Source organism: Carassius auratus, chromosome 15, assembly GCF_003368295.1.
Source record: "Carassius auratus strain Wakin chromosome 15, ASM336829v1, whole genome shotgun sequence".
Lineage (NCBI taxonomy): Eukaryota > Metazoa > Chordata > Actinopteri > Cypriniformes > Cyprinidae > Carassius > Carassius auratus.
Window position 1 is genome coordinate 14323635 of NC_039257.1, and position 18463 is coordinate 14342097.

The window sequence follows — 18463 nt, forward strand, 5'->3', positions numbered from 1 at the left end:
TAACATGCATACTATATTTATATTCATATAATTTATATTATATATAAAAATATATGTAATATATAAATGTAACTTTTTTGCTTAAATGCATGCATGTGTGTGTATTTATATATACATAGCCTAATTATAGGCTACACAGCACACACATATACTGTATGTAAACTATATGATTTTATTTTGGATACGAGTAATCATTTGGCAGTACTACTTAATTTGTATTATTGCCCCATTCTGCTAAATGCGACTAAGGCATGGAGATTAAGATATTATGAACATTAACGTCATGATTTTTTATAAAGCTGCTCTGAAACAATGAATGTGGTGAAAAGCGCAATACAAATAAATTATTTGATCTTAAAAAAAAAATCTGGTGATTAAATAATGAGAAAATTTCATGTTCCTCTGACATGCACATTTTGGGGAAGAAAAATAATGGTTGGTCACTGCTGTGTAAAACAAGTTATAAGCAAACTACTTTTTGGCTGGGTTTGGGCGCTCGCTTGAGCATAGCAGATTGCTCTACTTAGGCTAATGAGAATGAATGACTCGCCTTTTCGTTTCTCTCACAAACTCTGACACAGACTCACTTTGTGAAGCAAAATTGGGAAGAGCGTTAAACCGGATAAAAAGCTTCTCATCACTCTGCAGTTACTACATTTCCAGAGACAGGTAAAAAGCAAGTGTGTCTGGAGCGGCTAATGCTTCAGTAAATCTTCACCGCCGGCCTGACAGGAATAACATTATAATTTCCTTATTTCATAACCGAAGTAATTTTTCAGCACCAATAAACTTCCTTCAGTTGCAGTTTCCCGATTCAGCGGTGTAATATGACAGGTAATCTAGTATTAAAAATGTTCTCTCCGTTTAAGATTATGATATCGCTAAAGTTTAAGCTTCACTTTGGAGAAAGTGCGTTTTTAAAGTGTCATCAATATCAGCCGGTTGTCAGGTTTCTTTTGAGCTTAACTTTGAGGTCAGTTTATCCTGTCCCCCTGTGACTGGTGTCTAGAGAAAAATCCCAGCATGCTCCACAAAGTGTATGTGAGTCTGATTCAGCCCGTGTTTGTGAGTCAGCTGGTGGAAGAATTTAGAGGACACTCAGGCAGACAAATGAGGGGGATTTTAATTATCACATCATTATATCACCGAGTGTGCCGTGAGTGTGAGATTGAGTTTTGTTAGTTATGTGGTCCGATGTGATGGGTCATAACATGCTCACGATGTTCAATGTGAAGAGGAGCGTGTGAGTTTAGAAATCTTTTGAACAATCAATGGACAAGAAAATTTCTCTGTACTAATTGAATGTTGCATGCCCATTTTTATAAGTTCTCATAGAGGACTGCAGATGAACATATATGGTGTTTCTTGAGCTTCAAAATAAAGGTTCCATCTAAAAAATAAAATAAAAAATAAAATAAAAAAACAGAAAAAACTAAAAATCTCTGCTTGCTTGTGATGTATTAAAGGGATAGTTTACCCAAAAATCATAATTTACTCGTCACCAAGTTGTTCCAAAACTGAATGAGTTTCTTTCTTCTGAAGAGCACGAAAGAAAACATTTTGAAGAATGTCTGGAAGCAAACAGGCAGAGCTCACAGGTGATCCGAGGTGCGATGGCAGCAGGAGAGTGTGACACAGGAAATGCAGGGGAAGAGCCGGGAAGGTGAGTGATGAGGTCCGGGGATGAGATGGAGTGGACAGGGTTGCAGAGACAGGACAATCCAACGACGAGAATAACAAAAACGGTAGAACATGAGAAACACTGAGAAAGACTAATAATGCTCTGACAAACACAAGACGCCAGACAGGGCAATATATAGGGAAGGGTAATGAGTGGCAGCTGGTGATAATGAACAATTAGTGGAGACGCCCACATGAAACAATCAGTGCTGATGCAAAACACACACAACTCCACCCATATAGTGCAAAACCAGAGATCACGGTTTACCAACCGTGACAGTACCCTCCCCTCTAGGAACGCCTCCTGGAGTTCCCAGATGGGCCTACCTGTTGATTGTATTCATCAATCAGGGAATGATCCAGTATGTCCCTAGCAGGTACCCAATTCCTCTCCTCTGGACCGTAACCCTCCCAGTCCACCAAGTACTGGAATCCTCGTCCCCTCCGTCCCGAGTCCAGAATGCGATTAACCGAATAGGTGGGCTCCCCATCTATGAGTCAAGGCGGTGGGGGAACCGGGGTGGGCGGATTAATGCGTGAATAAAACACAGGCTTGATTTTGGTTACATGAAAAACGTGTACGCCGGAGGTAGTTTGAGGCAGACTGTCACCGGACTAATGATCTTGGTGACAGGAAACGGGCCAATAAATTTGGGAGCTAACTTATTCGAAATGGAACAGAGCGGAATGTTGTTAGTAGAAAGCCACACTTTTTGACCCACGACATATACTGGAGGCTTCGACCGGTGGTGATAGGCCTTGGTCTTAGTGTGCTCCCTCACCTGGAGCAGAGTCTCGTGGGCTCTGGTCCAGGTGTGGTGGCACTGCTGGACAAACGCGTGAACGGAGGGGACCGCGACTTCAGATTTCAGACTAGGAAAAACAGGTGGCTGGTAACCTATGCTACACTGAAATGGAGAGAGGCCCGTGGCTGACACTGGTAACGAATTATGAGCATACTAAACCATATAGAGTTGTTGGCTCCAGGAAGAAGGATTCTTGGAGACTAAACATTGTAACATTCTCTCTAAATCCTGGTTGGCTTGTTAAGACTGACCGTTGCTCTGAGGGTGATAACCTGAAGACAGACTAACCGTCGTGCCTAACAATTTACAAAACTCTTTCCAAAATTTTCCAAAAACAGAAACCACATCGACCGGGAGGCCATGTAACTGAAAGACGTGATCAATAACAGTGACCGCTGTCTCCTTGGCTGAAGGTAATTTGGGCAAGGGAATGAAATGTGCCGCCTTCGAGAATCGGTCCACTACGGTCAAAACGACCGTCATGCCATTAGAGGGCGGGAGGGCGGTAACAAAATCTAGTGCGATGTAGGACCAGGGTCTCAAAGGGAGAGACAGCGGTTTAAGAAGCCCATCCAGAGGTCAGTTAGATGACTTGCCACTGGTGCAAACTGAGAAAGGGACAGACAGCGGTTGAAGAAACCCATCCAAAGGTCGGTTCGATGACTTGCCACTGGTGCAAACATGAGAAAATGAAAACAAAATCGTGAACGTCGCGAGCCATAAGTGGCCACCAGAATTGTTGCTTTACTAAGCCCTTTGTGTGATTTATCCATGGATGACAAGCTACATTAGAGAAGTGACCCCACTGAATAACGTCAGACCGTTACTCCTCCGGCACAAACAACCGATTCGGTGGGCACCTGGGCGGAGGCGTTACCCCTTCTAAGGCTGTCTTGACCTACGATTCGACCTCCCATATGAGTGATGAGACGACTATACTCTCAGGTAAAATGCACTCGGGAGTCACCGGGCATTCGGAAGGATCAAAACCTCCCACCTCTGATGCGTCGACCTCCACCACGAACTGAGTGTTGAGTGTGGGATCAGGGGCTATTAAGATGGGAGCCAAAATGAAGCGGCTCTTGAGGTTGAAAATACAGTTCTGCTGTATTAGACCATCTGAACGTAGTACTGGGGGAGGTCAAGGCGGTCAGAGGTGAGACTAGTTGGCTGAAATTACGAATGAAATGTCGATAAAAATTGGCGAACCCCACAAACCGCTGTAGGGCCTTACGGGAATATGGACTTGGCTAATCTATCACACCTTTAACCTTGTCAGGATTCATGCGTATTCCCTGAGACGAGACGATGTATCCTAGGAAGGGAACAGACTGTGCATGGAATACGCATTTCTCCGCCTTGACAAAAAGACCGTTATCAAGTAATCTCTGGAGCACTCATCTGACGTGTTGCACATGTTCCTGGAGAGATGAAGAAAAAATCAGTATGTCATCCAGGTAAACATATATAAACTGATCTACCATGTCTCTCAACACGTCATTCTCCAACCCCTGGCGAGTTGGAGAGCCCGAACGGCATCACCAGATATTCAAAGTGCCCTCTAGGGGTGTTAAAGGTGGTTTTCCACTCATCCCCCTTCCTGATGCGGACCAAATGATGAGCGTTATGTAAATCCAATTTTGTGAAGACGGATGCTCCCTGTAACCTCTCGAACACTGAAGACATCTACGGCAAAGGATAGGTATTCTTTACCATGATGTTGTTCCGCTTTCGGTAATCAATACAAGGTCGCAGAGAACCATCCTTCTTACCAACAAAAAAAATCCCGCCCCTGCTGAAGAAGAGGAAGGGGGGATGAACCTCGATGCCAAAGAATCAGAAATATATTTCTCCATGGCCTCCCTCTACAGAATAGAAAGAGAGAAAAGTTTGCCCTTAGGCAGAGACTTACCTGGAACTAAATCTATGGCACAGTCATAGGGATGATGTGGAGGGAGAGAAGCAGCACAGGACTTACTGAACACTTCTTTCGGGTCCAGGAACTCCAAGGGCACGTTTGACAAAACCATGGTCTCCTCCTGAAAGACAGAAGCAGACACAGTAGGACAAGCAGAAACCAGACAAGACTCATGACAACTTTCACTCCACAAGGTGACAGTGTTGGAACCCTAATCCACTCGTGGATTGTGCTTGACCAGCCAGGGATGACCTAATACGATGGGTGCTAAAGGGGAGTCCATGAGGATTTCGGTGTGGTTGCCAGAGGTGAGAAGAGTTATGGGTTCAGCAGTGTGGTTGACGTGTGGCAGTTCCTGGCCATTGAGTGCTCTGACTTGGATCTGACGGGACAAGGAGTATATGCAATGCAGTATAGACAAAGTCCTTGGGACCTCCGCCTCTCTCTCTCCTCCCGGGACAGTCAAACTCTACCCACCTGCATGGGTTCGTGATCGATGATGGGACCGACCATGTCCTCTCGACTCGAGTTACCACTCTCCGGAAGGTTGAGAAGGCGTGTGTGACTGGTCTGCGCCCCCTGCGCCCCAAGTCGATTAGCCCGGCTTCCTTGCCGGCTGTGGCCCAGTCGAATACTCTCCTCATCTCCTCAGAGAGGGAGTGGAACAAGGTGCAGCATGGATAGTGGTTCTCCCACACCGCCGTCCCCCATAAGGCGGCCCTACCAGAGAGTAACATGAGGGCGAATGCTACCTTGGAATCCTCCGTCATGAAAGTGCGAGGCTGTAGGGAAAAGTGCATGGAACACTCGGTTAGGAAGTTCAGAAATCTGGCTCACCAGAATAACTCTCCGGTGCCGGAAGACGAGGTTCGGGTCGGAAATTTGGCTTCGGGGAGGTCCCGGGGGGAGGGAGCGGGAGAGGTCAGCTGGTGGATCTGCTGGGTAAGCTCAGACACCTGTGTCACCAGCACTTGGACCGCGCTTCCGGTGTTGACAATACTCTCCTGCTGCTGATCCATACGGGTGACGCTGTGATGGATGAAGTCGGTGAGAGAAGTGGTGCTCGCTGCTTCCATGTCTGGTCAGAGCGTTCTGTAACAATTGGGTAAAATGTTGGAGGAAGAAAGTGCAAGTTTTTGAATATTTAATGAAACACACAAACAATAAACACGAAGACAGGTGATACTGGGAATCTTGACGGGAAGTGCGAAGTCCAGGAAGAGGCAGAGCTCACAGGTGATCCGAGGTGCGATGGTGCATTGGCATCAGGAGAGTGTGACACAGGAACTGCGGGGGAAGAGCCGTGAAGGTGAGTGATGAGGTCCGGGGATGAGATGGAGTGGACAGGGAGAATAAAAAACACAAAAACAGTAGAACATGAGAAAAACAGAGATAGACTAACAATGCTCTGACAAACACAAGACGCCAGACAGGGCAATATATAGGGAATGGTAATGAGTGCCAGCTGGTGATAATGAACAATTAGTGGAGACGCCCACATGAAACAATCAGTGTTGACGCAAAACACACACAACTCCACCCACATAGTGCAAAACCTGAGATCATGGTTTACTAACCGTGACATGACTACCGTCAACTGTTTGAGCTCAGCAGAAGAAAGAAAATCGATATTTTCATTTTCAGACAAACTATCCCTTTAAACCCATTAGCCTAACTAAATTATAATATATGTTGTTGTTTTAAAGTTAAATAATAAATAAGAACTTTTAAAAATATATATTTTTAACAACAGACAATGGACAAATAAACATGAGAAAATTTATAATATATAATTTAAGAGAATGTGCCTTGTTTTATATATTTATTCTAATCTTTGATTATCTTTTGTTTTCATTTATTTTCTTATTAGTTGTTTTCTTTTCTTTTATTGTTCCTCTTTGTATTGTATTATTTTAGTTATATTTTTTATTCTTTCATTTTGTTTTTACAATTAAAATTTATATAATCGCTTGTGAACTGTTTTAAAGTTGACATGGAATTTGTTTGGAAATGATTTTCTAAATGCATGTTATTGGTCATTTTGTGAATGATTCATTCACGCATGTTATTTTGTTTAGCAAACTTTTTTCTTGATAACCATAATTGTCGAACCAAAATTTTTTATCAAGATGTCAATACATCACAAACTTCTCTCTTTATGCCTGATTTCTTCAATCATTTCATCCTCATGAACCCTGTCCTTTTCTTATAATCAACTACAAGTTGTCATTCAGATGCTCACAATACAGGAAATATCTGTTGCTATTTCCGTTATATCTTACCCCAAAGCAAAATGTGAATTAATCTTTTCTTGTAAACTAGATGTTATTTATTAAATCTAGTCAGATTTAATGGTTTATGAAAAATCTGACTTTGTGTTAGAGTGTTTTTCGAGTTTGAACATTATAAAGCATCGCAGGCTGACCATTCATTTGATCATGTCTTTAAATCAGGACCATGATCTGCGCTGCTAAACATGATCCCTGTGTGCCTTGATGGGGGGGTTCATATTGTGCTGATTGCTTTACTTCTTACTGAAATTACACACACACACACACACTCCTTTACAGTTCTGTCCAGACACAGCTAACTACTCCTTGAAAAAGAAAGATTGCTTTAGCCACAATAATTTCAATAATTTCAATTTAAATTAGAAAAAAAATAAAAATAATACACTTTATTCATATAGCACTCATATAGAAACCTGAAGCCTCTGTACTGAACTGAAGTCTTTGATTACTCTTTGATTGCTGTAAAATGAGGGACGAGGCTGGTACGCATTTCATATTTGTTTGATCATCATTCAATTCATATAAATATGATTAGTTGATAGCTTATAACATTTTAAGATATAGACAGGACTGTAACCACCATAAATGTTCAAATATATTTAGTGGCCCTGCTTTTAGATGTATTTACTATATACTCTCCGTTCTAAAAAATATCTTTCCTCATTAATTTGCTATTCCAAATGAACCCTTGTTATAAACTATAGCCTAGTTTATTTTTTTTAACCAGTGAAATATTTTTGTATGATGCTTAAAAGCATGGAATGGTCTTATAATTCTCCTGCTCTCTTTGACGTCACACCTCAGAATGTCACCAGTGAAGGGCTTGAGATTGTGTGTGTTCTTGTGTTGTCATTCACCAATCAGCATTGTCATCACAGTTTTCATGTGTTAGCAGAATAAGTAAACGCATAATGTCTGCAGGATTAGTACAGGTTACTGCTTATGTGCATGTATATCATTTATGCCAAACAATGCCTTATTTCTTTTAAATTTCAAACAATTAAAGTGTCTTGCCCTTGTCACTGTCTATTAATCAAATATTATTACTTACATAGATATTCAGGTGGATGGATGAATGGGCTGATTGATGGATGATTGGGTGGATAGATGGATGGTGATGGGTGATGGATGGATGGATTTAATTGGCTGATTGATGGATGATTGGATGGAAGGATGGATGGGTGAATGAATGGGCTGATGATAAATAGATGGATAGATGGATGTGGAGGCACGTGGGTGGATGGATGGACTGATGTATAGATAGGTTGGCTGTTGGTCAGATGGAAAGATGGATGGATGAATGAATGGGGTGATGATGAATGGATTTAATGGGCTGATTGATGGATGAATGGGTGGATGTAAGGATGGGTGAATGAATGAATGGGGTGGATGAAAGGATGAATGGGTAATGATAGATGGGTGAATGAATGGGGTGATAGATGAATAGATTTATAGATGGATGAATAAGGGTGATGGATGGATGGATGGTTGAATGGGTGGTGGTTGAGCTGAGGGAAGGGTGGGTGGGTTGGATGGATGGATGAATGGTGTGATGATGGATGGATTTAACAGGCTGATTGGATGGATGAATGGGTGGATGGGTAATGGACAGATAGGTGAATGAAATGGATGATGTATGGGTGAACGGATGGATGGAAGGATGGGTGAATGAATGAATGGGGTGATGGATGGATAGATGGGTGATAATAGATGGGTGAATAAATGGGGTGATGGATAGATGGATGGATAGAATGATGGATAGGTAATGATAGATGGGTGAATGAACTGGGTGATGGATGGATCTATTCAAGAACTGTACTTATCCAGAGTGAGAAAAAGAGCTGTCAAAATCACTCTGGACCCCTCACATCCAGCACACTCCCTCTTTGAACTGTTGCCATCTGGTCGACGCTACAGAGCACTGAGCACTAGAACGACCAGACACAGGACCAGTTTCTTCCCTCAGGCAATCCATCTTATGAACAGCTTATAATAACGGCGGACACACTACACTTTATATTTATATACACACACACTTTATTTATCTAACACACATACTTAGTATACACTTAAATTTTGCACACAATATATATGTACATACATAACTTCATTTTGTAATATACTTGCCTACAATTGTCATTTGTATATTGTTATTCACTATCTTCTTATTTGTATTTTTTATTCTTTTATTATGTGTTTTATGTTCTGTCGCTGTCATTCTGTTGTACTGCGGAGCTTCTGTCACGAAAACAAATTCCTCGTATGTGTACATACCTGGCAATAAAGCTCATTCTGATTCTGATTCTGATTCTGATTCTGATAAATGGGTGGATGGAAGGATGGGTGGGTAATGATAGATGGGTGAATGAATGGGGTGATGGATGGATAGATAGACTGATAGATGGATGAATAAGGGTGATGGAGGGATGGTTGAATGGGTGGTGGTTGAGCTGATGGAAGGGTGGGTGGGTGGATGGATGGATTGATGAGCTGAGCTGATGGTTGGATGGGGAAAGGATGGGTGGGTAGGTGGATGGACTGATTGATGGATGAATGGGTGGGCAGATGATGTTTGGATAGATAGATTGATGGATAGATGGATGGATGGATGGATTTAGGGCTTTGTTGTCTGCTTGAAAGTCAATGAAGAAGCACTTTCCTTGTATGTAAATATAGCAGTGAGGTTGCATCGCTGATGATGGAGTGATGTTTTCTGAGGACTGCACCCGGTCCTGCGCTCACCTGCGGATGAATGACAGAAGAGGTGAAGGCTGGACCCGCTGAGTAATGGCTCCAGCAGCGCTCACTCACTCACTCACTCACTCAGTGTGTTATGGGTTAATTCATGCAATGTGAGGAATCTCTCTGCTTCTTTCTCAAATGAACCTGCTATTTATTGTTTTGTGACCGTTAATGCCCACCAACAGCTCGTGGACAACAATATCCAGCTGGACTGCTGATTTGACAGCGATGTTTATTGATTGTTTTTATGAGGCTCGCATACAGTGGCAGTCGAAATCTATCAGCAGCTTTTTGCGATGTGAATCAATCAAACTCGGGAATTATGAGCTGGAATTCGCCTTTAGATCATGGAAGTAGGCTACTGAAGAATCTAGAGGCTCATTAGCGCTGATTGGAGTTGGAGGAAAAGTACAACTGGTTTTATTGCTTTTGCCTGGAATTCGGACGGGGTTTTTTTTCGGATAACGATCGGGATAAGGACCACTCTCCACTGCTATTCGCACCAAAAATAATATTGCGTATAATCGCGAATGAGATCTGGAGAATTTCCTCACAATTCAGCGACAATCCATGATCCAGATTTCAGCAGTGGGATAATCTGGATCCTGCAGCGACATCGGCTCGGATCATCAGTCCGTCGGGATCTGAGGGATCACTGCCAGAGATCGCCCATCATCACCACTGAAGGTAGGAGCTGTGTCTCAGAGTTTATAAATCAAATGTTTGAAGTGAATGTGAGTTGCTTGAAGGCTTTGATGGGCACCATGATTTCAGAAACTGCAGCCTACATTTTCTACACTTTCGCACCTGTTGTTTTATACGGACTGATCGGTCAAACGGAAGGTTTATGATTTATGTACTGTCATGTACAACTCGACTTTCATCATGGCGTGCTACACTATTAATCTTTTTTTTTTCTGATTTTAAACATCCATTATTTATTTTATTAAAACATTGTAAACCATGATGCTGCTGATATTATAATAATTATTATTATTATTGTTATTATTATTAATAATAATAATAATATTAATAAATGACAGAAATGTATGATGTCTTTTTGTTTTTAGTATTAAGCTATTATTATTATTATTATTATTAATAATAATATTTTAATTCGTTTAGTTTATAGAAGTAATACTAATTTGCTGTTTACCTTTAAGTATGTCTAAACTATTATAATTTTTTTCATTCATAGTAGGCTAATAATAATAATTTGCTGTTTACTTTTAAGGATTTCGTTTTATTTTAAAATAATTATTACTACTGCTACAGTTGTTGCTATGTTTTTTTTTTTGTGGATGTCTGCAATAAAATAATAATTAATAATATAAATAATATTATTATTTGTTATAGCTCCGTAATTGAAAGGATGCCTTATCTTAAATATTTATTTAAAATTATGAATCATCATTATTGCTACTGTTAATATTGTTACTTATTATTTCGTCTATTCACAAAAGGTGTGCAAAACACAAACAACATGTATAATTCATTGTTGGCATGCAGATGGCAGTTTCCGGGCAAATTTTTCACCTTAGTCTCATTTGACAAGTCAGGTGGTGCCCAGCCAACACCCCCTTCAGGGAAAAAAGTGATGGACATGCTAATGACTAGAGGACCTGGAGGAGCGCGTGCAGTGTGAGAGAGCAGGAGCGTTGGTGTGGTGTGGTCCGGTCCGGGGGGCTGGTCAGCTGTGTGTGTGTGTGTGTGTGTGTAAGCTCTCAACGGAGCTGCAGAGGCAGGACTACTTATGTCACCGAGCCACTGTTATTATGAGCCCACCGATGACACCAGAGTGTGACATGAGGGAGATGCTGACCGGCTGAAGGGATGAATGAACACATGAATGACTTACTACCTGCTCCGGGCTGCTGACATTTTAACCAGCGGTTTCTGGGCACTCTATGCTGCTCGGGGGAGAGGACCAGTGCTGGGACGTAGTCAGGCTGTGGCTCTGTTGTGCTCTGAGCCTGGAGTGTGCTGTCAGATGGAGGTCACCAATCTGGATCCAGACCCTCGGGCAGAGGGGTCTGAAGGAGAGGGTCCTTGCGTCCTGAACAGTCCTGGGACAGAGCCTGTTGTGCTTGATCGTCCTGTAGAGTATGATCCATACGGGTAAGCAACAGGGATCACCGCTGCCATCCCGGGATCTTGCTGCTTTCACACTTTGGCATGTAGGGAATGTGTTTAAAGCTGGTGGTATGTGCTTTGATTTTAATGTTAAACGTGTTTTTGCTTTAATGAGACTGGAGAGATGTTCTGCTTTGATTCTTCTGTTTCGGTATGTGTGTGATCACTTGCTTGATTTGTATTGATTTTAATAACTTGGAATGTTTTTATGCTCGAGTCTGTCCTTCGAACCGGAGGTTGCCTTTGTAAGAGGTTTAGATTGAATTATTCTGACATGATGTGGACTGACATTTTGACACTGGACTGTTTTTTGCGGTGTCTTTGTGAAACACTGTGCCCTGTGATTTGATTAAAGGATGCAGAGCTCTTCTTGTTCATTTAATGGGTTTGACTCTTGTGAACAGGAAGATATGGCTGAGTGCAGTTTTTTATTAATTAATGAGTTCATCTCTCTTTTTATGGTATTTAAGAAATGCATTTTATGCTTGTGTTTTTGATTTTTAATTGCAATTCGATGGCTGTTTTCTAGGAAACTTAGAATGTGATGTGGCATTGCTGGATTGGAAAGTTTTGCCCTCAGTTGAACACATTGTGATCAATTCTGCCTCCACCACTGAGTTACACTCTTTATGTCCAGACACTCTATTATGCCTCCAGAACAGAACAGTCTGTTTGTAATGAATAGTTGACTTTACATGTCAAACAGTGTCCTATAATGTGATGCTGTACTACACCTAAAACTATCATTTATAATGTATAATCATTATAAATGCCAGTTTTATGACCTTGCGACCACACTGAACATTTTTACTTTTATCGAGGACTATTTAAGTGAGCGGAATGCCAACTGATCAGCAATTTTTGTCAATATTATTTTAATATGTATTTAAACTGATGTAACTTTTTCTGTATTTTTTGTTTTGTTTTTGAAAAGTCTCTTATGCTCACCAAGGCTGCATTTATTTGATCAAAAATGTAGTGAAAAATGTAAAATATTACAATTTAAATCTATTTTAATATATTTTAAAACCTGATTTATTTCTGCGATCAAAGCTAAATATTCAGCATCCTTACTCCAATAGTCAGTGTCACACAATCCCTCAGAAGTCAATCTAAAAAGCTGATTTGTTGCTAAAGAATCATGTTTTATTATTATGAATGTTGAAAACAGTTCTAATATTTTGTGTAGCTGTGATATATTTTTATTTCAGCATTCTTTGATGAATAGAAAGTTTAAAAGAACGGCATTGGTTTTTGAAATAGAAGTAATTTGCAACATTAGAAATGTCTTCAATTTCACTTTTGATCAGTTGAATGCATCTTTCACTGAAGAAAAACGGCGCAGAAACAGTTTTCACTAAGAGATTCCTTGTAAATTTCAAGTTATCTTTGTAATATTTACAACTATCAAAATTAGTTTTGTGAATTAAATTATGAATTCTTCTTCTTTTTAACTGACCCCAAGCTTTCGAATAGTGTATAATATAATATAATATTAGAAATCTAGACTTTATATGTATACATTTATGTGAATTCTAACGTAAAATCTAAATGTTTATACCTGTGTTATTGGTCAACTACCCATCTACATTTCTATTATTAAAGCAAACATACAGAGTATCTTAAAACGTACCAGATTAACTGATGCAATTTTTTTAAATACTTTTTTTTGCCATTTGCAGTAGGCTACCTTTTGGCTTTATGCAGCTGTCATTTAAACTTGGCAGTTTATCATGTGAAAAGCATGGCAGGTAAATTAGTCATGCTTTCCCCTTGGACATACTCAGACTGTCATGCTTAGCCCCAGGGTTTCTGGGTTTGGATATATACAGTAATAAAAAATGCATAGAGATATTTATTTGCAGACAAGACAGAAAAGTTCATTTTCCTCACTAAGTTCTTATACCATTTAAAATGTGTATTTATTATTGTGATGTGTGTAGCCGGTAAAAAAAAAATGAATTGCATGTAAACCAAGATTTATGAGTCATTTAATGAGCTATTTTAAAGGAGCAAAGTATACATCAACCATCAACAAAGTGGGACCATTAGAAAACAAGAGGTTGATTTGAATGCTAATGAACCTGGAGGCACTGTGATAATTACCTTAATTAAAATTGCCTACATAAACAGTTCATCTGTGCTTTTTCCCTTTCGGGGACGATGATTTATTTGGCCAATTCAGCTCTACTTGTGCAAAGTGTTGACATATGGTGCTTTATAGTCCTTCACACAGTACCCTGTAAAGATGGAGGAATAAAAAGCAAAATATTTGGTATTAATGAGCTTTCACATTGAAAAATAATTACAGACATTAATTCATTGGCGTGAAACATTCCACCAAAGGCTAATTACAATCTTTCACTTTTATTAATCATTTCAGACATTAAGCTTTATGGTAGATTAAAGAAAACTCAGCTGAAGAAAAGAATGCATGTTTGTTTTTATTATAAATTACATCTTAAAGGGTCAGTAAGATTTCTTTCCTCATTAAATTGATCAAAAGATAAAAAATAAATAAAATCAATTCTGCTCTTTCGAACATTCTATTGTTTTTCTTAATTACGGAATCTTTCTGCTGTAGCCCAAGGGTTGCATGCTTTAATCTAAAGATCTGGTAAAAATGAAGGCATTTACACCTCCACATTTGATAGAGACATTCTGGACTTGAACCAGAGAGATTTTTAGCTACTCTCAGGCCATTAAAGGCTTTGCACATCCCAATCAACTGCCCCATTAAAGCAACCCCCAGTCTCCTACATTTTTCCAAAGGCAGCATCCATATTTTACAAGGGTGTGCCATCCATCATGGGACATGTCCTTCAGCAGACTTCTACTACGAGCTCAAGCTGTATGTGTTTTACTCTGATTTGGTAACTGGCTGAAGCCCAGCACATACTGTGACTGTGGGCTCACGTCCCAAAGCGTAGTCTGTGATCTGGAACCTCCTGCCCCTTCATGCTTTCTGCTGCTTCAAGTGGCTTTTCTTTCTCTCTCTCTTGCTCTCTGCTGACGGTCTGGTGGTATTTAACCTGCTGGGTGACCACATTGTCCCCACGCGAGCTTTAAGTTCCTGTACAGGACACCAGCAGTCACAGTCTGAAGGAAAGGCTGCTTTTAGCTCTGCTGACGGGAGTAAATCTCAGTAAATCAGCATAACATGACAGACAAGAGAGAGATTTTTAAGGTCTACTCACTAATTTTATTGAGTATACATCTGGGGTCAGTAAGATTTGATACTTTTATACATGGGCCTTGAGCCAGGAACTACAGTAAAGCCCTCAGTGGGTTTGTTTGTGGGAGTACTTGATACACACGGAGTCCATCTTGATCTGTGAAGCGGCCTGCAGGATGTGGAGTGCTGTGCATTTTGAGTGGGCTTTTGACACTCAAGCCCGTTTTTAAAACTCACGTTTACGAAAGGCACTCACTTCGCAGAGCCCAATTACTGAGAGAAACTCACATCTCTATCTGACGCCATCGTATTAAAATGATTCCCACGGCTGTAACTGTGCTGAATAATTAATAGAGATTTCTGCTTATGCTAACCATGACATCTGAGAAATGAGAGATTTCCATATAAAGAGCCATTCCGGTTTGATTTGTGGTTATTGCGATGGTGACTTCTTGAACCCTGCATACATTTGTTTAGTTAAATGACTGTTGCTTTGAGTTTTTGTTAGAATTATTCAGTTTATATTAGTGATAGGATCAATATACTGTCCATTATGCAGCCATTATCATATTGTCCTGTGTATGACTGATGAACCGAAATGGTCATTATACATTGTTTCATATACATAATCTAATCTATCTTTATTTTAGAATAAATAATTTTTAATTACTGATTTTTTTTTTTTATTATTCAAATGTTTTGGTTGCACTTTATTTTATAATGTCCTTGTTACAGTGCAATTATGCAATTAAATACTGAGTAATATTTATTAACAACATGTCCTTACTAAATGATTAGCATTTGGTTTATGGTCAGTTGCTTAAAATTATGCATAATTCACTGTTATAATTGTAGAAATTACAAGTGACATGCAACAATTTGGTTTTTAGTTCATATTATAAAAATCACATAGTTGTTACAGGTCAGGGGTGTATGCTAAACGTAAGACAAAGAGCTTGAGGAGGATCGGGATCAAATGAGGAGTTTACTCACATTAGGTTAGGTTACAATACAATAGCAGGTTACTCACAAATAACAGCATTATACAAATACAATCACGGACGAGGAAGAACTGAACAGACCGGGTATTTAAACACACAGGAGGTAATGAGGGAACTGGAGACAGGTGGGGAATAATCAACTAACAAAACAAGAACAGGAAGAAGACCAAATAAGGAAACAGAAAGTTCATTAACGTAACAATAGTAAGAAATATTTTAAATTGTAATGTTATTTCATTATTTTATTATCAAATAAATGCAGCCTTGGTGAGCATAATTATTTTTGTAAATACATAAAAATATATATAGTTCCAATACCATCCTTTTGAACAGCAGTGTTTGGTATTGGTATCAGCCATCATAAAACCCATATTATAAGACCACTAGTTTATACAGGAGAAAACACAGTTGTTAATTGTTGAAACTGAAAGTGTCAGCAGGATTATAATGGCACTTAAAGACATGTAAACAATAACTGTGCTTTCATAGACACTTAAGACTCCACCCGTACGTTCACAAACACAAGGGTAATTCAGAGGGCCACTTTACGCTTTAAGATTTAATAGCTTGCCATTTTATAGCTACTTATTTCATTAGCTTTAATCCTCATATGCACATAAACAGCCTTTGTATTCTTTTACAACAATATCTTCACTTAATAATGCAGCAGAACATTGGAAGCACATTGATGTCTGCTGAACAAAGTGTTTACGGATGAGCCCTCCGAGGACAATAATGAGCATTTTCATATAATCAACTTAAGCATGCTCTGTCATAGTCTAATGTTGATCTTGGACCTTGATGTGCGTCAATCATTGCCGTGTTCTTCTGCTCTCTCTGTCTCTCAGGGAGAAGATGCCGTTCCACCATGTGACGGCAGGATTGCTGTACAAAGGGAACTATTTGAGTCGCTCACTGTCCGAACACAGCAATAGTGAACAGCTCGCCAACATCTCCGTGGAGGAACTAGATGGTGAGCAATGGACTTACAGACATTAACACAAATACTATGCACTTTATTTAAGGTCAAACTCTTTACCACTTTTTGTGAGTGGGACTTAAAATTCCAGTTGGTCATTCAGCATTGAGTGACACTTTAGAATAATTTTCATTAAAGGAATAGTTCGCTCAAAAATGAATTCATTTTCTTCATTTATATGTATAGTTGTTTTCATAAATAGATTTTTTTTTAAATCTAAAAATAGATAAATAGGCTTTGTATATTTTCCATTCTAGCGAAGTCAGAGTTACAAATGTCTTAAGAATATGTGTCTTTTTACATACATTTTTGAATTTTTTTCCTTTCCCAATATTTGTTACTACCGAAACACAGTAATAATGATTTAATTGGAAGGGTAATATTGACCTATTAAGATTTTGCTTACATCTAGATTGTAAATAAATAGTTTGACTAAAAAAACTCAGTGGTGAATCCATGACAAATCTTTTTTTTTACAATATTTCAAGTGTAATTTATGAGATTTGTTGTATTTTGAATCAAATTTTGCTTTGTAAAAGTTGATCTTACTGATTTCCAAGTTAAGGATTCATTAGTTTGAATGTACATTGAACCAAAAAATATCATAACATCTTAGTTGATTATTTTGTATACTTTATTTTTAATAAAACATTCAATGTTTCGGTAGTGACAGCACTTTTTCGGTAGTGACAGTAATTATTTTGTAGAAACCACAAAAAAAAAAAATGTCAGGATTCAATTTTGAGTTTTGGGATAACGTTAATGATTTTTTTGAGGAAAGTTAGCAGCATATTTTATACAGTTATAAGTCAAATCGTTAAATAATGCCAGTCTTGTTACTAATATAAACCAAATATTTCTGCAAACCCAAAGCAACAGTAATTTTACTGAACAAATATATGCAGACTTCAAAAAGTCAGTGTGAGGGTAAGCACTGTAACTAACATTTTTGAAGAAAGTTACGAACAAGGCAAAACAAGCAAAAAAAAAAAACTAATTTTATTATTATATTATATAACCTATGTGTTTAATGAATAATAAATTCATTAAGTCATATAACTTTGATTTATGTACTCATGTATATTCATTTGTGATTGAAAATGAATTATTGATCCCTTAAGAATTATATAATATAGATATTTTATTAATAACGTTTTAATGAAGGCTATTACAGAGTGTTACCCTGAAGTGTTTTTGGTTTTCATATGTAAATCAGGCATTGAATCATAAATCAAAAGTCAGAAATTGTATAAAAAGCATGATCAAAGCCGCACACATGCCCCCCAACACTCTTCATCATTAATCAGGGTGAGTGAAGCAGAACGCTAATCAATTAACGCTGCCATCCTCATGAATAGAAATACATTGAACCCTTGAGGCCTGAAAATGAATGCTTAAGTGACATATTAACACCGCGGGGCATCTGCAGATATACACAGCTGCTACAAGTCATTGACTTTGTTGGTTTTGCTCTGAAACAGTTCAAACTGTGAAATGCAGCCGCTGGAGCCCTGATGTTGTATTAATCGTATCAGGAGGGGTCAGCAAATACTCTGTAGCGTCTTAATCACAGCGATACTCTTGTGTTAGAGAAACGGCAGGATTTCTGGAGTCTTACTGTTTTAAAATGCTGAACAGATCTAACTGAATCTGCATTTGATATGCAGCAAAAGGTTATTGCAAGGTTTCCCAGATGTTAAAAGGATCATTAAACCAAAATAAAAATTAGCTGTTAATA

General features: G+C 39.0%; 1 protein-coding gene across 2 annotated transcripts in view; it reads left to right on the forward strand.

The window, feature by feature from the left end:
* The first annotated feature begins 9302 nt into the window (after positions 1-9302).
* The window catches only part of caln1 (calneuron 1), a 44824-nt gene continuing 35663 nt past the window's right edge, over positions 9303-18463 (forward strand). Inside the window, exons 1-2 of one of the 2 annotated variants that reach the window (XM_026282613.1) lie at positions 9303-10124; positions 16595-16719. In XM_026282613.1, the coding sequence (XP_026138398.1) occupies positions 16602-16719 (118 nt within the window). In that variant the 5' untranslated portion in view covers positions 9303-10124; positions 16595-16601. Of the gene's footprint in view, positions 10125-11029; positions 11556-16594; positions 16720-18463 lie in introns of those variants that run through there. The other variant, XM_026282611.1, reaches the window with a different exon arrangement.